The sequence below is a fragment of the Microtus ochrogaster genome, chromosome 4, assembly GCF_000317375.1.
Source record: "Microtus ochrogaster isolate Prairie Vole_2 chromosome 4, MicOch1.0, whole genome shotgun sequence".
NCBI lineage: Eukaryota > Metazoa > Chordata > Mammalia > Rodentia > Cricetidae > Microtus > Microtus ochrogaster.
In genome coordinates, this window is record NC_022011.1 from 28,360,537 (window position 1) to 28,386,683 (window position 26,147).

General features: G+C 55.7%; 1 protein-coding gene across 7 annotated transcripts in view; it reads left to right on the forward strand.

Annotated features, from left to right (window-relative positions):
* Positions 1-26,147, forward strand: part of Gse1 (Gse1 coiled-coil protein) — a 340,677-nt gene that overhangs the window by 288,076 nt on the left and 26,454 nt on the right. For 3 of the 7 annotated variants that reach the window (XM_026778660.1, XM_026778661.1, XM_026778664.1), the window contains one exon: positions 25,510-25,728. The exons of 2 other annotated variants lie outside the window; for them this stretch is intronic. In XM_026778660.1, the coding sequence (XP_026634461.1) occupies positions 25,510-25,728 (219 nt within the window). 2 more of the 7 variants (XM_026778663.1, XM_005345767.3) reach the window with 2 other exon arrangements.

Genomic DNA, 26,147 nt, shown 5'->3' on the forward strand with positions numbered 1-26,147 from the left:
TTCCTGCTCCCCCCTCTTTCTGCTCCTCCCTTACGCCCCCTTCTTCCCCCCTTTTCCTCTTCCCTTTCCCCTTCCTTCTCCCATTTCTCCATCTGCTCCCGTCTGACTTGTGCAGACTTGTCACCTGGGGGACAGGTGAGGCTGTCACCCCAACTGTGAGCAGGCAAAGCTCTTTATGTGCCTTCTTTCTCTGACAGTATTGTGACAGCTGTCCCCATTTCATAGACCTGCTAAAGTCTTCCATGGTCAGGCCTGGGAGCTGTGACCCTCTGGTCTGTGGCTTCTGAGGGGTTTCAGGTCTTCGGTAAATGTGTCTTCCTGTAGCTCTGCGCATCTGGCCAGGGACCCAGCTCCCTCTCTAGACCACCCAACGCTATACAGCAGCCTGGAAGAGAGCCTGGGTTTAAGGTGTTACTTTGGTTTATTAACAGGGGTGCTTGGGAAGAGGCAGAGCAGCATGGGGGACTTTCCCAAGGTCAGGAGCAGTTCTTTGGATGAGCCAGGAATAGAACTCCTGAGCTGGGCTGTGCTAACCCTGAGCTCAAATTGCCAGCCAGGCAGGTCAGCGTCAGTGCAGAGGGCGAGAGTGGGAGGGGGGCTCAGCTCCTGAGATGGGGAGCCAGTGGAACCTAAGGGAAAGCTGGGCCGTGCTCTCTGCGAGCCTGTCACTTCCAGGAGAGTGTGTTGGTCTGTGGTTGGCGCTGAGAACACAGCCTAGTTTTTAGCCGATGCTAGGGTGTGTTGTGTGGGCTGTGTGTGGCTTTTAAGATCAACTGGCGCTGGTACGAAACGGCAAAGTGACATTCATTTTCTGAGGCTCTTAGGAGGGACCTGATGCCACATAGATGTGCCACCCTGATGCTGGGAGGCAAGTGTGGTCATTTCTGAACCAGGCTCTCTTGAGTACTCCAGGGCCACCTGTACCTCTTCCCACCACTTTGTTTTGGGGGTACACTTGGACACGGGAAGAGGCTTCTGCCTCTCCGGGTGCTCATATCAAGGTGAAAGTTGTAGCCCTGCCTGGGTCTCTGAGCCTAGTGAAAATAGGGCCTGGTGAAGGGGTAGGGGTGTCACATCCCTGGAAGAGGTGCACTTTCTGGTCTGGGACTATAGATGGGGGAACTGCTCAAAGTGGAGAATCGGAAGGCCCAAGCAGGGCTCCAGACGCAACAGAGGTGGAGAGAGGAGGAGGCTGGGGGCTTGGGGAGGGGCTGAACTTCTCCAAGGCCCATCGTGGGGTCTGGGAGGTTAGAAATACAGCGTCTAGATTCCAAATATGTGGTCTTGAGGATAGAGATAGTAGATGATACAGCCTTCGGGGAGCCAGAGTAGGGCCCAGAAGAAAGGCTGCTCACTGAACTAGGAGGTGCTGCTTGCTACTGGAGGCAAAGGGACAGATGGCGGGATAGGGCAGTCCCTGCTGCCTGCCAGGTCGCTGAGGGGTCAGAGGATGCCGGTGAAGTGGCCCCTCTGGGGCAGTTTTCAGTGAGGCTGGACACGTACACCCCAGTGTCTGCTCTGTGCGACAGGTAGGGAAGAGGTGCTTGCTTTCAGACATGACCCAGGCGCAACACTAGGTGGGGGCGAGGGAAGGCCCATCTGGGAAAAGGCAGAGCCTGAGGATGGGGAGAAACTGAAGCAGGGTCTGTGACTAGGCCTTGCTGCTGAGGCCCGCTGCCACTCACAGGAGCACTGGGAAGTGGGCCAGGAGCTTTGATGCCCAGAACTTCCCACGATGAAATGGCTTGTGTCTAACCTTCTCTTGTTAGTGACTCAACCTCTGACACCAACTTCTAATGACATAAACATGAGAGCAGATGCCAAAGGATCCTTGCAGTTGCCTAGAGCTTACAAAGACAAGACCTGGCCTTAACCACGAGGACCCCAGAACCTCCTCTCCAAGCACTCACTCTGTGAAGGGCTCGCTCCCAGGGACATGAGGGCCAACTTGCCTATGTATTGTTCCCTCCTGGAGTTTGCAAGTCATAAAGGCCTCTGGAATCTCATAGTGTCTGTGACAATTTGGGACTCTGATGACAGGCAATGGGAAGATCAAGATGGGAATCACAGGATGGGAAACAATGGTGGGGAAAGGGAGTCCAGCCAGCTGGGAGCCCATGCCTGTAATCCCAGTATTCAGAAAGCTGAGGCAGGAGGGTTGAGAGCTGGGGGCTACAGGAGAAGACCCTATTTCAAAAGAACTAAAGGAAAAACAAGAGAGTAATTCTTGAAGAATGTTCCCTGGGTGAAACACCAGTCCCGTGGTCTGCAGCTGTGACACAGGCTGTGTGTGTCTCAGGCCACAGAGACACGGAAAGGGTCCTAGCAGTCAGCTGAGCATGGGTCCATTATGGGCTTTCAACCAGAGTCAGTGTGAGGCGCAGCAGGGAGGTTTGTGGTTTGAGGGGGCCTTCTTGAGCAGTTTCAGCTCTCAATTGGCTTTGAAGTCTGCAGAGAGAACCACAGAGCCTGGACACCCAAGTACATTTGTAAGGGATCCTTAGGGTCTATGCGGGTGCGTGTGGAGACCCTGGGGGATACCCCAGACCTCTGTCTCCTGGAATGTGTGGCTGTCTCTGTAGGATGGCCTGCCCTTTCCCCTCCTCTCACCTGTAGGACGCAAGGTCGCTCCTAAAATGTGCTGGAGGGGGCTCCTGTATTTCTGGTTCAGAAGGTGGAAATAAACCCATGGGGTAGAACATGAGCCCCTCCTGGCCACTCTTCCTCAGGACAGGGGTCCAGGATTGGGGCCTCCTACCTACCTGGCTCCCCCTGCTCTTTCCTGGGCTGCTCAACCCCTTCCCCCAGTCCTGCCGAGGTCACCACTGTCTGCTTGGCAGCAGGTGGCAAGAATGGCTGGAAGTCCTGTGTGGAGTGTCACCACCCCTAAGCTGCTTAGAGTCGCAGGCCTTGAGGCTGGGGAAGACAGAGGCCTATAGCTTTGGGGACCTCAGCAGAAGGGATGGAACATGGTGACTTTCTTCTATCCTGAGGGTTCATAGCCGCATGCTAATGCCACTTCAGCGTGTGTGTGTGTGTGTGTGTGTGTGTGTGTGTGTGTGTGTGTGTGTGTGTGTGTTTGTGTGTGTGTCCACAGAGCACCCGCCAGCCTGGGAAAGTTCCCTGGAGCAAGGCTTTGATGGCATGTGACTGTTTCCTGTGACCATATGTCTGAAATGTCCACAGGCAAGGGTGCTAGAGGAAGGGGAGTTTCCAGGGTCTACTGGGGTCCCCTGGAAAACACCCACTCTGTCCCGGTCCATGACTTTCATTTTAAAGTGTACAGTGACCCCACCTCTAATTCCAAAAACTTAGGTGGGGAAGGGAAGAAGATCAAGCATTCCAAGTCATTTTCAACTACATAGAAAATCGAAAAGGCAGATGTTGGGGGAGGACAGACACCCTTTTAAAATGTCCAGTGCTGGCTGGGTCAGGGAGGTGGCTCAGCGGGCTAGGATGTCTGCCTCTAAGTCTAATGACCGGAGTTCGATCCCCAGAGCCCACATGGTAGAAAGAGAACTTCTGACAGTTGTCCACTGACTTCCACCCTAATGCTGTGCTGCACGCATGCACACATATACACACTAAATAATTCACTGACAAAAGCACAGTGTTCACACCTGGAATTCCAACAAGCTAGCCTGGGCTGCAGAGTAAAGCTATTGTCTCAAAAAAAAAAAAAAAGAAAAAGAAAAACAAAAAACAAAAGCCAACCCAAAGTGATACAGTCCAGTGGCATTTAGCACGTACACAGTGTTGTGCAACCACACGCGCCTGTCCTTCTTGAACCGAGCAGTCCCGTCACCCAGGAAACGGCCCCCACAGGAGCAGCCACCCCTCCCCCAGTAGCTGCTAATGCATCTGCTGTCTGCCTGTATGGATCTGCTCTTTCTGGAGATTGCATATTTGGGACTCGTGTGACACCCTTTGGGTCTGGCGTCTATCCCTCAGGACCGTGTTTTTCAGGCTTGTCATGTGGTCTGTGTTCAAACTTGCTTGCTTCTTTTTTTCTTTCCTTCCTTTATCTGGTTTTCGAGACAAGGTTTCTCTGTGTGTAGTCCTGGCTGTCCTTGAACTTGCTCTATAGATCAGGCTGGCCTTGAACTCACAGAGATCCACCTGCCTCTGCCTCCCAAGTGCTGGGATTAAAGGCCTGTGGTACCACACCTGGCTCCTTTTCCTTAAGACTGGATCTGTGTGCTTTGTCCTGCTCCAGCCTCCTGAATGCTGGGATTATAGGCATAAACCACCATACCTGGCCTTCATTCCTTTTTAGGACCAACCACTATTCCAGTGAATAGATATACCATACTTTTCAAATTTATTCCCCAGCTTTCCTAGGTTATCACCACCCCTAGCAGCTGTGTGTGGTACTGGAATGAACATCGGTGCAGGACACACACGTATGATAGTGCCTATTCTTTGTCCCTGTGCTCAGCTATCATAGAACACATATCAGGGCCTGATTATTTTTTCACAGCTTAGTATTCCACCATAATTTGGCTACTTGGCTATTGCTTCACAGGTGGACTGGACTGAGGACCTATAGATGTGTCTGGGGGTGACCAGCCAAGTCCAGAGACCTAAAGCACAAGGGGCTGTGCTTTCTTTTCTAAGCTGCTGGTCTGACACTTGTACCATTAGGACAGGATAAAAGGGTGACTTGGTCACTCATCAAACTCTATCTTTATTGATTTTGTTATTCCCTGCCATTTCCTCCTCATGCCCCATGGAAGGAATTTGGTGATTCAAATAGTAATCCTGGTCCCTGAGCATGGCTCTTTCTAGGTTCCTGTCCCCAGGTGGGGGTGGGTGGTGCTGTCTGAAGTCCGGCACATACTAGTGTCCCCCTCCTATAAGCAGGAACTGGCACTCAGGGAGCTGTATTTGAAGGCTTGCTCATGAGAGTGGGAAACTGTTTCTCAAGCACTTGGTAGTATGTGCTGTGACCGTCCGGCTTGTTTTTGAATGATCGCTACCAGGTCCAGAGGCCACCTAAGAAAGGCGTGAGGGTCCCTCGGTAGGTAGGAAACCACAGAGACCTGTGAGCTCTTCAAGGGCTAGTGGGTGGTACCGTAGGAAGAATGAAAGCTGATGAGGGGGTGTCCATCCTTCGCCTTGATGCCAAGAATGGATACAGGCAGTCCAGGCCCAGGAACCAGATTTGACAGGAACAGGAGCAGGGAAGGGCAGCTTGCTCGTTGTAAATCGGGTTTTGTGTAATTGACATTGGTGAAGACGATGCTGGGAACTCACACGGATTACTGGTCACCACTCTTGGACACACATACACACATGGACACACACACGCACACTGCATGCCCTTGAAGCAAGGGCCCTGTTGTCTGTCTGGGCTTTTCTTTCCCCCAGGGCCTGCCAGGTAGACAGGACTCAATGAGATTCTGACTGTTCTGCGCTTTCATAAAAGCCTGCTAAAATAAGGCCACTCAGGGACAGGGCTTCCTGGCTCTCCATCACAAATGTTGACAGCGGGGTGAAAATGTGGCCAGGTTTCTCTCCAACGTGAAAAATGGGGAGTAGGCATGCAAGGAAATGGGAAACCTGGCATCCCACCTGGATGGCACTGTGTGCAGGACAAGCCCCCCCCCCAGGTGGTGTCACTACCATGGCACATGTTAACCCCACAGACTGTCCTGTGTGGGTGTCTGGTGAATAGGCATGAGACTGCAGGCTGCCGGAGAGGGCTGTCCCCACCACAGGGGAAAGGCACTGTAATAGAGTTGGGGTGACTGGGACAGCAGTAGTTCAGCTAGAACCCTCGGCCCCCCTGATGTAAGCACTCCTCAGGACTTCATAAGTCAAAGGAGATTTTCTGAGCAGGACCAGGCCAGGGCCCACTGGCATGCTATTGGTCACATAAATCTAGTACCAGCTGCCCCAGAGCTTCTCCCAGGAGTCTCTGTCCCCTGGAGGGTCCAAACACTCCCCTTCCACCCCCTCCTCCCCTGCCTGGCCCTGGCCCAGCCATATAAAGTTTAAAGGTTTTAAATGCAAATATTTCTCTTTTATAGATGCCAGCTGTCTCCAGAGAGCGTGACTCCTCCCTGCTCAACTTCATTGTCCAATTAGCTTCCCATATCTGAGTACTAGAGAGCTGGGGGGGCGGGGGAGGGAGGGAGCTGGGCTCTGAGCTGGTGGCTCTGAAGGCTGTTGTCTGGGGGGTGGCTTGGGGGTAGCCTGGGTGGAGGGGTGCTTGCAGGTGGAGGGGCCTTGAGTCTACAGGGTAGGAAGCTGCTCCTGGCTGGGGACTGGGGGTGGGGTAAGGGGCTGTGTCACAGGGTGGAGGCCTGGCCAGGGTTTGGTACAAATTTCGAGGCTGCGGGTAGAGATGCAGGAGCTGGGGCAGTTGGTGGCCAGGACATTCTTTTCGTGTTTAGAGACATAAAGGCAGGCAGCCTGCGCACACTGGCTCCCTTCTTCTCCCCTCAAGTGCCCTCTTCGCTCCCGCCTTCCAGCCGTGCGCCGCGGCGTCCCCATTCACCGGGGCTCCGAGGCGCTCACAAAGCGAGGCAATTAGAATTGAAAATCTATGCAAAACAGCTGTTAACTGATTGCAAAGGAGTGCAGCTGTGTGCGGGGCGCGGGTGGGAGCCGGCGCTGAAAGCGCAGGAAGTGGCGCCGAGGCCCAGGGTTAAGAGGAAAACTCCCCAATGGGCCGAGGGGGATCCGCAGGTCTTAACCCTTTCCTGCTGCCTCAGTGACCTTAGTCCCCAGCAGCCCTTAGACAGCGTCTGAGGTGGATGCAGGAGGTCGGGTCTCCACTCTAGAACACCGGCTCCCTTCCACTTCCTGCTGTCCTCTGTTATGTCCTGGGTCAACACGCCTCTTTGCCACCCCAGGGCAGTCACTGCTGTGAGACAGGGTCGTCTCCCTGCCTCCCCCCCCACTCAGACTGGGTTGAGGAAACTCTGAAACACCACCACCACAGAACTTCACCCTCTAACCCCGAGGACAGCTTAGCAAAGATAAATGCAGCTTCCCAGGCCCTGCCAGGAGACCTTAGGACTTGGCTGGCCTATCATTCCAGGCCTGCTGCTACCCGAATGGGCAAGGCCAGACTGAAAAGGTGACTTCCAGAGGCAGGGATGGGAAAGCCTTCTAGGAAGCTAGACTTCAGCAGAGCTTTGAAGAATGGTCACTGATGTGAGACAGGGAAGGAGCAAGTGGAGAAGCTTTGAGGCCTTGGTAGCTGCAGTGGAGAGCATGGGCCTAGTGGTGAGGCTGGCAGGGGACTGGGCAGACCCCTCTCTCTACGCCTCAGCCCCCTCCCCACCCAGACGGTTTTCAGGTTACTAAGTGTTTATCCAGAGACATCAAAGAAGCATAGATGTTAAAAGAGGAAGCAAGTCTGCCTTCCCTTCCACAGGGCTGCTTCATGGGGCAGAGCTTGAACTCAGAGACACCCCCCCCCCAACGCAGCCTCGGGAGTCACTGGGGTGACAAACCCTGCTGAAGCTTTCTTAGGGGGCTTCGGGAATGCTGCCGGGTGTAGTAACTGTCAGTGGCAGGCTTATGTTTCGATTTCTGAGCCCGAGGCAGGTTGATTAACATTCTCTGGTCTCCTGATTCTTGGGTAGTGGAGGTCACCACCTGCCTCGCTAAGCCTAGAGGGTACTCCATGACAGCTCAGCACCCCTGTGCTGGGAAAGTGGTTACTTCTGGTCTGTGCCGGAGTCTAGGGCTCCGATACGCGGAGATGCCAGGTGACTAAGAGGAGGTGACAGCCGCCTCTGGTGAGAGCAGCTGGTCAGAGTGGAAAACACACCTGTTAGGTTTTTGTTTTATGTCTCCCTGCTTACCCCCAAAGGAAGCAAAATAGCAAAGATCCGAAGGCAAGATGCCACCCGGCACCCAGGGCTCCCTTCAGATAGGGCTGGCATCTGTGCAGGCTCAGGTGGGAACCTGACCTTGGTGGGGATGCCCTGATGTGCCAGCCTGCCCTCACCTTCCTAGCCCTGCTGCCTCACGTGGCCTGACCTGTGAGCCTCTGGTGTCTGCCCTCTGGTCTTTCTGAGCTGCCAGCCGCTGTTGCCGTTTTCAGTTTTGTTTCAGGGGAGGCCTTGTGAAACCGCCCCAGGGACTGCGTGTTTGTCTGGTGGATACGTGACACACCTGTCCTGGTTATGTGGCAGCACGCTTTTATTTCTGGTAGCCCCTTTAGGCCTGGAAACCCCTCCTGACTCGGGTTTGAAGTTCATCTGTCCTGGGGAAGGTTTCTGAGATTCCAGGCTCTCAGAAAGGGTGGGATTTGCAGAGACCCAGCTTACCTGTGAGGGGCTAGGAGCTCCTGCTTTTTATTCTTTTTTGTTTGTTCGTTTTTTGAGACAGGGTTTCTCTGTAGCTTTGGAGCCTGTCCTGGAACTAGCCCTTGTAGACCAGGCTGGTCTCGAACTCACAGAGATCCACCTCCTGCCTCTGCCTCCTGAGTTCTGGGATTAAAGGCGTGCTCCACCACCGACTGGCCTCCTGCTTTTTATTCTAAGAGGCCCAGCGTGGCAGAACCCTCAGTAGGAGAGCTGGAGAAGGAGAGGATGAGCTAGGAGGCTCCTCCCACCCACTGGGACTGCCCCTGGCACTTTCTGTCTCAAATCCTTTCTCAATTTTTCCCAAGCAAATGGGAACTGAGGGGGGAAAATCCACAGAGGGAGCCAGGCAGCGGTGTTGGACCACACCTTTAATCCCAGCACATGGGAGGCAGAGGCAGGCGGATCTCTGTGAATTCTAGGCCAGCCAAGACTACACAGAGAAGCCCTGTCTGGGAAAAACAAAACAACAAAACAGAAAAGAAAGCCACAGAGGGAAGTCTGTGTGGTTTAGCCTTGTTGGTGGGAGTGGAGCAGCTGCTTAGGGTGGGGGAGGGCAGCCAGGGGAGGTTAGCATAGCCTTGGAGTCAGGAATTAGCAGTAGGCTCGGTGCAGGGCGCAACTCGTTAGCAAGGGGCCACATGGCTGCAGGAGGACAGTTTCCACCCATAAACTCAGAGGCCCTGCTCTGGGATTACTGATTTCCTGGGGCAGGGTGTAGTGATAGTGAGTGCCATCCATCTTCTGGTGGCTGCCAGCATTTTCTGGCCTGGGTGCGCATAGCTGGCTCGCTGCTGTCCCCACGTGGCCACTAGGGGTGTCTATCACTCTTGCTACCTTGGACAGTCTGGGCTGGACTGACTCCCGGTTAAAGAAGCTGAGGAGGATGCCAGGTTCACCTGCAGACTTGTAACCTTGAGCACTTCTGGGCAAGTGGAGTTGAAATCCCCGGTTGCAGGGGACAGCTTTAGTAGAACCGGAGTGTACGAGAGGGAGTCATCAGCTCTTTAAAAAAAAAACAAAAAAAAACAGGTGGTAGTTCGTAGTGGTCACCCACTAATTTATTGATTGGCCAGTCTGGTCCCCAGCAAACAGGTGAACGGACTTGGCCTCCAAGACACCCCTTCCCAAGGGAGAAAGGTGCGACAAGATTTGTAGGAAGAGCCCGGTGTTGTTACCTGGGGAACCTGGCCTGCAGGCAGCGCAGCCAGGTGCGAGCTGCTCATTTACATGTCGCTCCCCTCCCCCACAGCCAGTAATCCAGGTGGGAAAGGGGTTGGACCCGCCCGGGAGGTTTTTCATTTTGTTTTTACGGCTCGAGGCCAGTTGTTTCTTTCTCCTGACACCTCCCTGTCCTCCCCTCCCCCTCCTGCGCGCGCTTCCCGGCGGGTGAAGGCGCCTCACCTCCTCGGAATCCCCGACGCCCGGGGAGCCCGGTGCATCCGCCGGACCGCGAGCATCGTAAACTTGCAGGGGCCACACTGCCCGGGGGTGGCGCAGACTAACGTGTGGACCGAAGGCCGCGGCGCGTGTGTGGGGACAGGGACCGGGTGGCCGCAGGTAGGAGCAGTAACTCGGCCTGCCCTTGCCCGCCCGTTTCCCTAGTCGTTTGTGGTCGGCCTAGGGGCTTGTGCAAGACTGGCCCGGCATGCACCCCCGCCTCGCGGCATCGGAGGCTTCTGCTGGCGCGGGCCCCGAGCGCTGCCCGCCGCCGACGTTATCGGGAACAGATGGACGGGGGGTGCTGGCGCCCGCGCTCGCTCCCGGCGCTGTCCCGGCTGGCGCGGCGGAGAGGAAGGCGGGGGAGGCTGCGCGCGCCTGCGGAGCACTGCGCGGGCATGTCCCGGGGCAGGTTTGGGGTTGGCACCGCGGTAGAAAGTTGAAACCCGCAGCGGCGCTGGGGTGCCCCCCCCCGGGTGCGGTGGCCTCCGGGCTTGAAAGTATGAAAGCGGAGGATCAGAGAGCTGTGCAGAGAGGGCGGGGTGGGGGGGGACCTCGGGACCTCGCGGCGACCTTGCCACCTTGCTGGCTGCTCCCTACGTGCCGGGCCCGGCCTCGGGACCCCGGCTGCCAGCCCAGCCCTTTGAGTCCGCGCCTCTGGGGTGGCGGGAGGGGGGTATTTGGGGGACTGGTCGCCTGCGCGCCCGTCGTGTTGGGGGCGGGAAGGCTGGGGCCCACAGTTCTTCTCCGCGCCGCCTGTGGGTGCCGAGGAATTTCAGGACGCTCCCTGAGTCATCCCCGTGAAGGACCTGGGTGAGGTAGGGTGGGTGGGGGCACCCAGAAATGGGAAGGCGGTGCGCTGGGGCCGGTGGCGCGGTAGGTTGTGCCAGTTTCTGGAGGCGGCGGCCTCTCCTCGGACCGCAACCCCAGCTACTTAATGATGCCCCTGGCGCAGCGGCGCCTCGGTGGACTTCAGCTTCTCAAACATGGGCTTCTTAAAGAACTCGACCCCTGCGGTATGGCCTTCCCCCAAATTGCTTGAAACGAGATGGATACTTTGTAAAACTTTGGGTCAGAGGCTCGCAGCTCTTAGCATTAAGTCTTTGGGGTAATAGGTCACGCATCTTGGAGAACCTGGGAGGTCAATGGCCTATATTGTGTGGTCCCTTCCACTCAGCTCAAGGAAAGGCTTCCTGAGCGCTGGGTTTATCCCTCCCCTCGCTTAGTGGGTGGCCAGGTGCCAGGCACTGTTCCAGGCGCTTGGGGAGGCGGCTGTGAGGCTCGGATATGGCAGGCATGCTGTAAGCCACTCCTCTCTACTCTTGGCGACGAGTGGCCTCCGAGCCTCTGAGATCCCCGGACGATCCAGCCGGGGTCGCCTGGAGCACGGGGGAGGCACCTACCCGGCGGGCTGTGACCGCGCTGGGTGCTCCGGGCGGTCCGTCGGTGCGCGCGCGCGTGCGCTTGCGGCTGAAACCCGACACCTCCTGCCGGCTGAGGTCAGGGCGCCGGGAGCGAGCCGGGGCCGGGGAGTGGGCGGCGTTGCGCTTGGGTGTGTCCTCGGCGGCGACAGCAGCAGGTGTTTCTTGGCCCAGGCCCCGGAAGCTCCACCTCCCCGAGCGGCCGAGCCGCCGCCGCGCAGCCCCGGGTGAGATAAGCAGTTCAGACCAACCCGGGCGACGGTGGCTCCGGCATGTGTCAGGCGCGGCGGAGCAGCGGAGCCCTGGCATGAAAGGTGAGCGCGCGGGTGGGTGAGGGGGTTGGCGGGGGTTCCCTCGCTCCCCCACCCGCTTAAGTTTGTGGGCTCGGGAGGGGCGCCAACGGCCGGGGCCAGGTCCCGCGGGTGTGAGGGCTGGAAGCGCGGGGCGCGCGGCCGACCCGAAGCCTCACTCGCGGTTGCGCGCGCGCGCTGGGTGCAGCGGGGTCTGCGGCCGCGGAAGTGCGCGGGGAAAGTGCGCGGGGGCGGCTACTGGGCGCGCGGTTGAAACAAAACTTTGGATGGGGCGGGGGCGCCCAGGCAGGTGCTGGGGACCGGCTTGCCTTGTCTGGGATGGCCGCCCAAAGGGCCTCGGCGCCCCCCGCCCGGCCCTTCCCGCTCCGCCTGGATGCGCCTCCCCGCCCCCCGCGGCCGCGCTGACGGCGAGTGGCCCGCCCGAGTGGAGCCGATTCAATTATATTGCAGCACCAGAGACACCTCGTCGCCCGCCGCCTCTCCGGCAGGCTAATTAAATTCTCTTCGTGGAGGCGGAGCGGGAGCTGGGCTGCCCTCCCCGCTGCCCGCCTCTTCGAGCGAGGGGAGGTGGCGGGGGCCGCTTAGGACCGCGCGGAGTAGGCTTGGGGCCGCAGGTCTGGGCATCGGAGCAGGGAGCGAGCAAGGGGCGCCCCCGCGCACCTGCCGCCCGGGGTGGGGGTGCCAGCCCGAGTTGGGTCGGTTTGGCGCTTGCAAACCAGCCTTTGTCTTCGTGTGTTTAAAGCACACTAAACGCTTGCTAGCCCCTGCGGTGTCTTATCTGCCGCGGTTGGGGCCCACACAGGTTGGGGTTTGAAAACAAAAAGCGGGACCACCAAATGGAAAGGGGAAAAAAACCCAAGATCCTTTTGTAAAGGGGACCGGAACAAAAGGCGCAGCCTCGCTCTAGGAGGGAGCATTGGGCCTAAGCCGATTTCCAGCACCGGGGGACAAAGAGGCAGGAGGTCCTGGCTGGGCGCTTGGCTGTGTCTCAATCTCCTGCCTGAGACTGGTTTACCCCCTCTTCTCTAGGAAGACAGGGCCCCCCCTGGCGAGCAGCCTTCCTCTGGGCGTCCGTGTTACTTAAGCTTGGCTACTTAAGTGTTGCTCAGCCTGTGTTTACAGCCGCCCCCACCCGCAGGCGGGGGAACCTGAGGCGCTGGCTGCGTCTGACTCAGCCACTCAGTCGCCCCGCCACAGGTGAGGGGGGCCGGGGCACAGGCTCCGACTGGCAGCGTGTGTCATCTGCTGTGCTGGGTGTCACGCCCCACCGGGTGGACCGGAACAGGGTTGCTGGCAGGCTCACTCGATGGAGCTCTGCTGTACAGAAGCAGCTTGCTCAACACTTCTCACAGCCACCGGGTCACGCCTGACCACCTCCTGGGGGGTGCCCTGATGGCTTGGTACAAGGTTGGCTTTTGTCGCCTGGTCTGGCAGTTGGAGCAGAGGAGGCTGGGGGGCGGGGGGGAGCAGGTCTCTGGTGAGCAGCCAGCCCGAGACCGGGGTCAGCCACGCCTTCGGAAAGGAGGTGGGAGGCCTGGCCTGGCTTTGGGCTCTGTTCTGTCTGCCTCAGGGCAGGCTCTGAACCAGGAAGGCAGAGAGGCCAGAGCAGGCCCTGACCTGTTGGGGGCAGCTACTAGGATCCTGGCCAGTTAGGGTTGAAAGGGGAGTGTAGTTCCTTAAATTTAGCATTTTAAAGCTGATAGGAACTGGGCTTAGTCCACATCCCATGGGACTGGCCTGGGGCGATTCTGATGCCCCTAGGTGGTTTTTAATTGGGTTAGGGTGGCTGGAAAGTTTAAAAAAAAAAAAAAAAACCCTGACCCTTTGGAAGCCTCCATTGCTCTTGGCAAAGCTGTCCCCTCTGGCAGGCAGACGGCCTCTGGCCGGGAGTAACTTCCCTGTCTCTGGAGGAAGTTGGAAGCTGCAGATCTCAGGGCTGTGTGGTTTGAGAACTGCAGCCACCTCGGGACTCTGCATTTCTGGCTAGAAGGAGCGAAGAGGGCTACGCCACTTTGTGGTAGACCTGGGGCCTGCACCTCCCAACCCAGCCCACTGAGTCCCTAGCTGCCCTTGACCCTTCAGGCAGGTGTGGTCCATTTCCCTGCTCTGACAGAGGTCTAGCCTTAGCCCCTTGCTGGCCTCCTCCCCTTCCAAGAGACGCTGGTGAGTAATAGCCAGCTGCCACTTTTTCCCCCTTTCCCCCAGGAACCCGCAGGGGCTTGTGGAGTGAGCCAGCAAGGCCGGTTTTTCCTGGCCCCATCTGCAGCCTTGGAATGCCCAGGCTGGGTAACTCCAAAGCCTGGTGGGGTTGGATGGGAAGCCTCTGGGGGGGGGGGGCATGTTAATTACCAGTGTTGTGGCAACAGCCGCAAACCCTCAGCGAGGCCCAACCCACCTCTTTTCCCTCTCTCCCTCCCTCTCCTGGGCTCTTGGGGCGAGAGCATGTTTAACCTGCAGAGATCGGTGTTTAAGGTGACATTTCAGCCTGGTGGCTGTGCAGCCGACCTGCCGACTCACTTTAATTTCTGCCCCCATGGAGTCTCAGATCTCTGAGGCCTGGCCAAGTGCAGCCCACCAGTGCTGCTGGCTTCCCTTCCCCACACTGGCCTTTCTCCCCGCCCCCCCCCCCCCCCCAGACACACAGGCCACAGCCTGAGTGTTCCTGTCAATGAGAATATCGAGCGCCTCCTCTGAACCAGCCTTGTGCGCGCCGCGGGGAGGCGTGCAGACAGATGAAACGGGAGCGCATCCAGCAGCAGCACTTGGCAGCTGCCAATCTGCGCTGGGGGCCTTTTAATCTGGCTGCTACAGCTCTTCCCACCCCAGCCAGGTGAAGCTCTTGAGCAGCCATGTCTGGCAAAGGCCCTATCATTGCACAGGTTGCCCCTGATTCTCTGGCCAGCTCTAGGTGACACCTGCCTCTCCCTCCCTGGTGCCTGTCTCTGTGTGCCCACTGTTTAGGGAATAGAGGAGAGCTAGCTTCAGGGAGACTGGGACTCGGGCCTGAAGGAGTGGTTGTAGCTAACGGGGAAATCTTGAACACTAGAGTGTTCTCAGTTACCGTGAACTGTGAAGAAAAGGGGGTCTGGCTGTAAGGGATTCTGGGGAGGGAGCCATCATTAACTGGATGTGGGCTGTGTGGAAAGGGGGCTCTGGCTCAGGAGTATCATTATTGATGACAGTTTAGAAAAAAACACTCATAGCCAGGTCATGCCTCCATTCAAATAAATCTCTGTGTCTGTGGTGGGACTTGGCATCTGTATATTGTTATTTACTGTTTAGAAGATTTATTTTTATGTGTTTGTATGAATGCCTACGTGTATGTCTGTGTACCGTGTGTGCAGTACCCTCAGAGGTCAAAAGAGGGCGTCAGATCCCTTGAAACTGGAGTTGATTGGGAACCACAGTGTAGGTTCTGGGAATCAAACCACTGTCCTCTCTGCAAGCTGCGAGTGCTCCTAACTGCTGAGCCATCTCTCCAGCCCTGTTTGTTGTGTTTAGATAGTCTTACCATGTAGTTCTGGTTGGCGTGAAAAACTTTGTGGACCAGGCTGGCCTCAAATTCAGGATCTGTCTGCCTCTCCTGGGTTTAGAGGCTAGTACCACAGCTGAACTAATTTATTCACATGAGCCTCTCATTGTGTAGCCCAAGCGCTCTGTCTCCTGTCTGGGCTGTTCTTCTCTGATGAGGTATTCTGCCCTGGCTGGTATCAACCTGCAGTCTGAAGATGACCTTGAACTTCTGATTCCCCTACCTCTGCTCCCGAGTACTGGGATTAAAGTGTGCCGTCACTCTTTATCAGGTGGCGGGGATGGAACTGGTGTCTTTTCCTTGCCAGGCAGTCACTCTACCACCTGGTCTTGAACTCCTGATCCCCACCATGCTTGGCTTTGGACCTCTGCACTGTCTTACTCCACTCCCACCCTTGGTCCTCCTGCTGGAAGGTCCTCAGCCTGGAGATGATCTGGACCTGAGTTGTATCTGGTCTAAGTATGTCCTGAGCCCTTCCCTGTGGGTTTGTAGTTGGTTCCTTAAGTTGTAATTAGTGGGGACTTAGGAGGTGCCAGGTCAGAGGGAGGGGCTACAGATGTGTTCCAGGGCTGTGAGATGGACATGTGGAAGTCCTGTTTCGGGGATGCTCAGATGCAATGATTCGTGTGCCCCAGAGTGGGCAGAGGCCAGCAAAGCAAGAGAAGGGACTAACATAGCCTAAGGGTGGGATGATTAGCTGGTTGGCTGCTCTGAATTCTCACAGCCTGTGTGTGGCCTTGGGCAGGTGCCTTGACTATCAAGTGCGTGTTACTGGTGCTTATGGGACACCTGACACCCACAGTTCCCATAAAGGGTGATGGTGTCCCTGGAACTTGAACGTAGATCTAGATACTCTGTCCGGGGGCTGGAGAGATGGCTCAGTGGTTAAGAGCATTGCCTGCTCTTCCAAAGGTCCTGAGTTCAATTCCCGGCAACCACATGGTGGCTCACAACCATCTGGAATGAGGTCTGGTGCCCTCTTCTGGCCTGCAGACATACACACAGACAGAATATTGTATACATAATAAATAAATGAATATTTAAAAAAAATAGATACTCTGTCCTCTTGGTGGGCAGAAGGGGGACCCTTTTTCTGTGTATAAATAAGCCTTTGTGCTATGCTGCTAGGTGGGGTTACCACTGTTCTGGAGTGTCACCTGTCCCTGGGATCTCCAAAATCAGCTGGAGTGCCTGTGTGCACAAACATACCCTCTCCCAACCTGCTGCTTCCTCAGGGACCGTGCACTAGACTTCGGGGCTGAATTTGGGAGGCGCTCCAGCACACCCTGCCCCTCATCTCTGCCTCCGCACTTACATGGTGAGCCTGTGGCAGCAAGCAGCAATAAAAACAATTGATCTGTGCGCTTTTGGTCAGAGCCATATTGATGTTGGACAGGTTAAGCCGTCCCAAAGGAAAATCCATGTGTTGAACTGAGGACAACAGGCTCACAAGTTGAGGCAGACTGAGGCTACAGATGGCAGCTTTCGGAGCTCCTTCCAACTAATGCTGGCTTCCCTTTCCTAGTGGTGTTGGGGGCAGGCACTGGGGCCTGCAACACAGTTGGAGCAGGTGTCTTCCCAGGATCTCCCAGGGTGTGCTGGGCAGCCCGAATCCAGACACTTTGCAGCCAGATAGGCATAACCTGAGTCTTTGCATCCAAATGGGCTCTGGCCTCCCGAACCAGGTCTCCTACTTTGTGGTCAGACACTGGACTCATGGGGCAGTCTGCCAAGCTTGGAGAAAAGCCAGGATCCAAGTTCTGTCCTGTCCCTACTCCAGATCTCTCCCCAAGGGACAGGTTGCTGGCTGGTGTGAAACGAAGACCCTGTTTAAACACTTACTTTGAGAGTGAATTATTGCCATGGGCTGCTGGTGTGCGCCTGTCTTTGTGTTTTTGCCTTGGGGGGTGTGGTGTTTTTCTCACATATAGTGAGTGCATGCAGGTGTTCCTCCAGGTGCTAAGACCTGAGGTCTATGCCCTGTATTCTGCCACCTGTTTGTTGGTGGAGTCTGGTCCCTACTCCAGGGTTAAGAAAATGGTCTAAGTATCAGCCCTGTAGCCCCCAGTCCCTGAATGGCCAGGGGTGACCACTGACCTCACCTGGGTTGGGGAGGTGTATGCTGTAATTGTTTCCCATCCAGGTGACCCTTCCCCAACTTCTCTTTTCCCAGAGCGTATGTCTGGTGAGCAGAGCTAGGATGATAACCATTCCTTTAGTCCTGGGGCCTCAGACCTCATCTCTTAGGTGCAGTGTACCCCTTAACTAAAGCGCAGCTCCGGTTTCACTAGCTACTTGCCAGTCTCTGGGCTCAAGGTGCCGAGCAGAAGGCTTCAGATGGCTCAACTTACACTTTGAACTTTATGACAGAAAGCAGTGCAAACTGGGTAGAAGTCACACTTCAGTTTTTTTGTTTCTTTTTGGGGCCAGGGACGGGGCATGGAAACTACAGCCTTATGCATTTGAGGCGTCTGCCACAGAGCCCTATCACCAGTCCCTCCCCCTCTTTAAGATTTGTTTTCATTTTATATGTATGAGTGTTTTGCCAGGTGTATATGTGCACCATGAGCATGCGGTGATCTCAGGCCAGAAGAAAGTACTGGATTCCCTAGTTAGATGGTTGTGAGCCACCATGTAGGTTCCAGCTACCCAAGCCAGGTCCTCTGCAAGAATAATAAGTGCTCTTAACCACTGAGCCATTTCCCCAGTCCCCCCCCCCCATTTGGGGGGTGCTATTTTTGTTTGAGAGAGGGTCTTCTGTAGCCCAGGCTGGACAGCTATAGCCAACTGACTGTGTAGCAAAGATGGCCTTGAACTTAGAGCCTTGCTAGGATTGCAGTATAGACAAATTCATTTCACTTACTATGAATCGGAACCTTCCTCTAGGGTACTGCTGTTTGGGGGTGGCCACTTCTCCTGGTGTCAGGAAGCAGCTGCTGTCCCAGGTTAGCTGCTGGTTGTAAGGGGAACTTTGTGGACCACTACCATGTTCAGTAGGTTATGGTTGTAAATATACTTTCCATTCTTTTTTTTTTTTTAATTTATTTTTATTTTGTGTGCCTTGGTGTTTTGCCTGCATACATGTCTGTGTGAAGGTTGTCAGATCTTGGGAGTTACAGACAGTTGTGAGCTGCTGTGAGGATGCTGGGAATTGAACCCCGGTCCTTTGGAAGAGCAGTCAGTGCTCTTAACCGCTGAGCCATCTCTCCAGCCCCCAGTTTCCATTCTTGATATTTTCTACTTGTGATATAGCTAGGAGCCTCAGTCTTATCTGTTACTTTGTTTTATCTTGCTGAGACAGGGTCTTACCATGTAACACATGGCTGGCCTCGAACCTTCGAACGGCTATGTAGATCAGGCTGGCCTTGAGCCCACACCACAGGCCTCTGTTTCCCTACTTCCCTACTGCTGGGGTAAAGTTGTGCACCACCATGCCCAGCTGTTTCCAACTAGAGCCCATGAAATAGACTGAATTTGGGGAAGTGGGCTAGGGGGTTCTGAGAAGTTGACTGGAAGTTTCCTGGTGTCCGTCCCTTATGCACCACGCCTCTACCTGCATAACAGTTCCCAAGTGGGAAGGGAATGTGGAGATAAGCCTTTTAAGTCTTTAAGACTGGTTAAACAGCCCTGAACCAAAACCCCTAACCACTCCAAAATCATAACCAGTTGTAAACACTGACCTGGTTCCACAGTAGAAAACTCTATACTGTGAAACTGTCCTATACCTCAAATTATTAAAATTACTCTGGGGTTGGGAATGTGGCCTAGCAACGGTTACTGATCTGGCATGTTGGGGTCTGTGGGATCACTTCGGACTTGGGGTTGGCGAGACAGCACTTAAAGCACGTACTGTTCTCAGAGGGGATGCAAGCTAAAAGTAAATAAACTCACATTAGGCCTCGTGTCTAGGACGCGTGTGTAGGACGCATCCGTGGGTCTTGTATGTAGACTTGGGTTGCTTCTCCATGGGAGCTCACGGTGAACATGCCGATATTCCAACACTGAGGATCCCTGCCCAAGCTGCTGGTCCCATTTGTTTCAGGTCAGGATTTTGCTGGCTCTCACCTGCCCTGGGGTGGAGGTGCTGATGAGGGAAATTGATCCTGTGTTTAGCCACCCTTGGCTGTGAGTATTGTCTCCCCACATGGGAATCTCTAGTAGCCTGGGTCTCAGGCATTAGGCCATCCTGCTGCAGGGCTGGGTCAAATCTGGGTTGCACACCAGAGGTTCCCCATTAGAATTCTGCAGGATGTGGGTATGCCTAAACTGCCAAGATTATTTGGATGTGGATGGTTGGCCACTCAGGTGGACAAAGAACACATGCAACCTAGAGGTGGTAACCTCTTTGTCCTGGATTGTAGCTGTTTGTGGAGGAAGTTTCTCTCTGAAGGAGTCCATCTTGGCCTGAGGGTACTTGGTTGGTTCCACCCCCAACCCCAGTGAGACATTTAATGATGCCTGGGCATGGCATGTTGGGTTTTGAAGATGGTAGAAGAGTCTGATATTGAGACAATATTCTGGAGCTTTCTTTCAGTCCTCGAGTGACTTTGTCCTACATAGATGATACTTGTAGGGGCACTCCTCAGAACTCTGCTGCAGCGGTCTGTAGTCCAGGTCCATGCACATTGTCAGTTTACACACACGTCCCCATGTGTCACTGCACTAGGGAGCCAGCTGGAAGAATGGACCTTTGTGTCCAGGCAAGCAGGCTGCTCCTGAGATACGTCCCAGCCCCCAAGTGGATATTTTTTAATTTTAAAATTATATTTCTTTAGTGTGTGTGTGTGTGTGTGTGTGTGTGTGTGTAGGTCAGCTTGTGAGTTGGTTCTCTCCTTGCACCTTCAAACTCAAGCTGTCATCAGGCTTGGTGGTCAGCACCTTTCTGCAGGCCCCCCTGGGACAAACCTTGGGGAGAGCAACTTAACTATTTACGATACAATCTTGGGCAAGTCCACAATCTGATTTGAGTGACAGGTGGATTTGGTTTAACAGGCTGCAGTCGGAGAAGAGGGATGCTTCTGGGTGGGTCCTTTCCCCACTTCCTCTTGAGTTCAGGAAGGAGTCAGCATGCTAACATCCTGGAATGGAACCTGAGGGTCCTAGTGGGACCCTGTGTCTCCAGTTCCTGGAATCTGCATACTGCCCTGTCTGCTTGTGAGGCCAGAGCCGGGGAGTGTATCTACGTGAGACCTAGAGAGACAATCGTGGGACCCCCTGACTTGGGGATTTGTAGTTTTGTGGCTTGAATGAAACTGAATCTTCATTTTGACTTGAACTCTGCCTTAAGATCGTCCCTCTGTTCTCATTTAAACAACATGACATGACTTTAGGGCAGATAGACTCAGGTCACTGTGTCCCATGCAGCCAGAGCGTGGTTGGCTCCCCATGGTTGGTCGGGAAAGCTGAAGGTGACCCTCAAAGGCTGCCCGACCTGTGGTAGAGCTGGTGACTGGCTGGGACCAAGGAACTTCAGTGTAGAGCATGACTTCCATTAGGGTATATGTACACCTACCTTCTGCCTAGCGGGAAGCAGCCTGGCTAGCCTTGTCTCCAGCCCTCTTTCAGGAATCTGCCTGGCACCTAGCACCTGTTGATGTGCTGAGAAGTAGTGGCTGGTGTATGGCCTGGTCTCTAGCTCCGGCTTGGGTACAGGGCCTTGTGGGAGAGGCTTTGAGTTAGGACTTCTGTCCCAACTTCTCATGTAGTCCCCTGGGCCTGCTCAGTTTCCTCCAGCCGAAACAGAAAGTGGGACTGGAGGCCTGTCTTGGGGGGACCTGGGAATCACTGGGGAACTGGGCTTCACATGCCTGTAGCCTCCCAGCAGGCTTCAACCACTCAGGGCCCTGGCCTTGACCTGCTGGCTCCAGGCCTCCATCCCACGGAAACTTGAAAGCACATAGCCTCAGTCCTGGACAGCTTGGGCGTTTTCTTTTTGGGACTTGAGGTGCAGTCCAGCAGTGTCTGCTGAAAGAGCTCTTTGTGGCTGATGAGGTGTCTAAAGGTGCCTTGGGTGTACAGAAGCTGCTGCTGGGATATGTTGCCTAGCAGCAGACTGCCTGTCCTCCTTGTCCACATGTAACTGGCATAGCATGTGGTGGGCTCCCCAGGACAGCTGTCTGCACTGTTGAGGCCAGGTGCTGCTGAAGGGTCCCTGAACCCAGCATCTCCTCCTGCCCAGTGGGTGCCAATTCAGTGGTACAGGACAGAGCCTAGAACAAGGTGTGGCTCTCTTCCAGCCTCAGTTGCCCTCTGGGGAAAACACCTAGCTGAACTGGGGGAATGGCAGAGCATCTATGTCCGGGAGGCAGTATGGGATAGGTACAGTAGTCAAACTGAGGACAGGACACAGCGAGGTCCCTAGTCCCTGGCCATAGTGTTAGCAGCAGCTGGCAAGGGGATTTGTAGAAGGACAGGATCAGCTCTGCCTCCTGCCTGTTGCTCAGGTTGGTTTGTGGGATCTTGTGATGTGAAGGGCACCTGCAGGGAGGGAGCCTTACTATTACAGAAGCCACGTTCACACGCCTGACTCCAAGCTGGTTCCACCGCCTGTGTAGCCTCAGCCCTCACTGCTGGCTTCCCGACCTCAGCAGCCTTCTTCTCTGGTGGGTTTTTGCCGAGCTGGTGTGGGTGGCTCTGCGGCCCTTCTTCTGCCCACGCCAGGCTTCTCACACACAGCAGCCACTTAGAATAATCGCGTCAAATGTCGTTGCCATCTGTTGCCTCCCTTTCATCCCTGCTGCCGCCTGGGAACCTCTGAGGCTCCTGATCTGCTGCTTTGTACCTCATCAGGTGATTCTCGGGGGCCTTTGTCAGCTGGCCGCATACTGGCCAAGCATACTGGCCAAGCATACTGGCCAAGTGCGGTGCCTTCTTGTCCTCTTCCTCTCAGCCTCCCGCCCTCCCTCCCTCCCTTACTTTGCCATTCTGGGCCCTGCGGCCCTGCACACCTCCTCAGCCGCCTTTTTACTACTTGTTTTGAGATGGGTTCTCACTAAGACTCACTGGGTTGGCAGTGAGCCTGCGGTCCTCGTGCCTCAGCCCTCTGAGTACCTGGGGTGACAAGTTTGCACACCATTTCTTGGCACAATTTTGAGCCACTCATGTGGCCCCTCTTGTCGCACAGTAGTACTCCAAGTATTTTGAACACTAAGTCAGCAGGACCTTTGACAGCTTGGTGGTGGACAGGGAGACGCTGAGGAGTGTCAGTAAACCCAGGGTGTCCCCATCCTCTGCCCTGCTGTGGCTGCAGGGAACCCCAGAGGCTGCTTAGGCATTAACTGCACTCCAAGCTGTGGGTAGCCTCTTCTGCCTCCCTCATTCTGCCTGGCTGCTTTATTCCCCTTTGACCCCCAGATCAGAGCCCTTATCATATCCAGGCCACCCCCACTTGCCTGCTGTTTTCTCTGCTTTTAGGGTCTTGGGTCAGGAGCCACCATCTGCTGTTTTCCCTGCTCTGATGCCTTGTGCTGGGGGAGACCTTGGGGGAACTGACCTTGGGAGCACCGGTAGCAGCCTGGGCCCTAGGCTCACCATTGAACATCAGCAGGCCTCCCTACTCCACCCGTGGAGAAGCTGCCTCACATGGGTGCCCTCAAAACAAGCTGGCAGCACACATAATAATGAATTTATTATGAAGCCGTCCAGGCTCTGAGGATCACGTGGCACCCTGTACTACTGCAGCCGCTGGGTCCCTGCAGCAGGGTGACCCCAGCCTTGTTAGAGCTTCGGAAGCATCACCCTCAGGGTAGCGGGGATCAAGGGGGGCGGGTGTGCAGCCTGGGCTGGGCCAGCCCCTGTCTGTTCACAAACATTTCAGTGTGCAGTAACGAGAAATGATGGAGAGGAGCAGATAGAGCGAGCATCCAGGTCCAGACTGCCTGAGAGCTCTGCTCTGCTGGGTGCCGCTTCCCTGGGTGTAATTACCCCGGGGTGAGGGGCTGCTGGGGGAGGAGGGGGCGGATTGGTGCTTGAACCGGGCCTCCAGAAAATTCATCTCAGCTATTAGCTGGTAATTACAGAGCAGAAGGAGCAAGCCTGAGGTCTGGTGCTGGGAGGAGCTGGGATGAAAGGGGCAGTAATTACGGCTTCAACGGGAGGGAGGCTGGGCTGATTAATAACTCCTGACATACAGCAGGAGGGAAGTGGCATTGGAGGACCCCTCCCCTGGCCGTGAAGCCCGCTGGGGTCAGCAGTGCAGGACGGGAGTGAGGGGAATTGGACAGTATCACTTGCCTGGTACCCTGGGGTCAGACTTTTGGCAGGGTCCAAAAGCAATGATGCTTCTGGCCATGTTAGAAACCTATGCAGAGAAAGGGGAGGAAACACTCTATGTGGGGCAGGCAAGGCAGGGTACACGAGGCAACCTGGCGGTCCTGGACCGTTTTGTGGGTGCTCGTAGTGGCTTCTGGCAGAAACCCGAGCTCTCAGCTGAGTTCTGGATGGATCTAGAGAGAAGAAAGCTAAAGCTGATTTAGTTGCGAGTGAATGCTTGGACAAAGCAACAGGAAGGAGCCTGTGTAGGGTGGCGCAGGAGCCTAAATCCAGGCTCGCTTCCCCGCTGAGCTGCGTGGACTGTGCAGGCAGCTCCTGGCCTCATCCATCATGGCCCTTGCACCACAGAGCTTATTCCCAGCTGTTAGGATAATGAATTCACATGAGGTGATCTCATAGATGAGGGTTCAGTCAACGGCTGGGAGCAGAGAAGTTAATAAATACCCCCTAATGAGGGCAAGGAGAGCAAGCATCCTATGCCCACCTCTCCTGGTGCCCCTGCCTATTGGAGGTGGCTTGTCTGCGGAGGATGCCAGACACAGAACAGGCACCAGCTCTGATGGGTCTAGGCCAGTGAGTGAGGGGACTCTTGAGCACCCCCAGTTTGGCAGTGTATCCTCTCTGGTACCCGAAGCTGTTCCCCGCCCCTCCCCCACCAGCCCCATGTGCGCATGTGAGGAGCGATGCTAATTTTAGACTCCCCCTAATGAAGCCGCTCATTTGGCATTCTATTTTAAGTGACCTGACATGAGAGCAGTTTCCCATGCTGGGAACATACTGATACCTCCAGGACCTAGGCTTGGGGGACCCCCCTAAGAATGGGAGGAAGGGCAGCTATGCTCTGGACCTGAGGCTGCTGGAGACCCCAGGAGTGGGTCCCCCACAGGAGCATGATGGGGACACTGGTAGCATGTGGTACAGAGGGGGAGGGGTCCTACTCACCACACATTCTGTGCTCTGCCGGCTCTCTGCCATCTCCCCACACCTACTGGGCCTGCCGTGTCTGCCCAGACCCCCCTAGGCATCTTGAAAGTCCCCACAGTGGCACGTTTTCCTCCTCAGATTCGGAAGATAAGCCTGCAGCTGTATACAGTGAGCTGCATCTCCATCTGCCTTGGCACCCACCTGGTGTGGGTAGCTGGGTCTGAGGCAGCTTGTGTCACACAGGACATAGCGCTGCGCTGGGGTGGTCCCAGTCCTACTCTGAGCCACCCTGTGCTGGGTCTACCCACTCATATCTGTGCAATGAGTCCAAGGACACCTTCACTGAATGGAATGAGGACTGGAGGCAGGTGCCGGCTTGCCGGGGTGGAGGAGCTGATGGTACCCGAGGTAGCTGTGTAGTGGCGAAGGCTGGGGCTCAGGTCTGTGTGCCAATTGGCGTTTCTTGGCTTTTGATCAACTTTGGTTAACAGCTCATTCCAGACCCTGTGCTACATTGTAAACTGCCCCAAGGTTGGTGCCTGGAGTCTCTGGGTCAGGGACTGAAAGCTTAGCTGGGCAGGTCTGGCTCACAGTCATGGATGAGACCTTTGGGGTGGCCTCCTAAACCGGGACTCTGCCAAGAACTGTGGGAGCTTCTTCTCTGGCATTGTGGCTTGAGTGTTGTCTTATCTGCCCCGAGGACTGGAAGGCTTCACCAGGGGCTGTAGTTTGTCTGTCTTCTTTGCTGCCAACCCCTCCCATCTGAGGTAGATTGGAGAGTCAGAGAATGTAGGGAAGGTATGACCCCAGGCTGGCCTGAGAAGTGATAGATGCTGTGTTTGCATTGACCGCACTGGGGCCTTGGGTTTCCTTCTCTGTAATATGGGGCAGTTATGCAGGCATCTTCAATGCTGTTGCAGATGACTGGTAGTTCCAGCCCTGTAACTGTCAGCTGCTTGCTGTGTTGTCTCGTTGGTCATTTCAGCTCTGTGCTCCAGACCCTGCCTCAGTCTCCCTCCTCAACACTTGGGTCTGGTAGGGCCCTGGATATGACGCTTGGGGTACCGTCTCTAGGCTTGGTTCTGGAGAGCTGGTCCAGGGGCCAGCATCGTTGAGGTGCCCTCACACCCGTGGGGCCAGTTGGACTGTGGGAATGGGTCTGCTGTCTGCAGCGCTGGCTGTGCTCTGCTCCTGTGGCCTTCGGCTCTTGCTGCATGCCGCTGCAGCCCCTCTGGTGCTGGCGCTCTGCTCTCTGGGTGACACTGGTTCTTCTTTTCCTGTTTCAGGCATGAGCCATGAGCCCAAGTCCCCTTCAATAGGGATGCTTTCCACGGCGACCAGGACCACCGCCACCGTCAACCCCCTCACCCCCTCGCCACTCAATGGCGCCCTGGTGCCCACCGGTAGCCCGGCCACCAGCAGTACGCTGTCGGCCCAGGCCGCGCCATCCTCCAGCTTTGCTGCTGCGCTGCGCAAACTCGCCAAACAGGCAGAGGAGCCCAGAGGTAAGAGGCACCAGGCCACCAGCTCATGGGATGCCCCCTGCCCACCCACAAAGTGCATCTCTCTGGCTGGCATGGCCACAGGAGACAACTGCGCAGCCTGCGTGTCGTCCTACCCCACACTGCATCCAGGCAGGACCAGCCTGGATGCAGCCATCATCATAACTCTAGCTCCTGACCCCAGACCTACACCCTGCTTCGCTGTGCCTTCCTCTCTGCCTGCCTCTGCCCGCCTCTGCCCTCCTTAGCTTCAGTGGCCACTGTAGGAGCTCCTTGGTGGGCAAGTGGACTTGCCATGGGGAAGGCTGTGGTAGATTCCTAGTGGCTGCGTCCTGGAGCCCCACCTCACTCGGGGTAGCCTCTTATCTGTTATTTGACCTAATTAGTGCCAGCCGTGTGCCTCCCCATCCCTGCTATAGCAG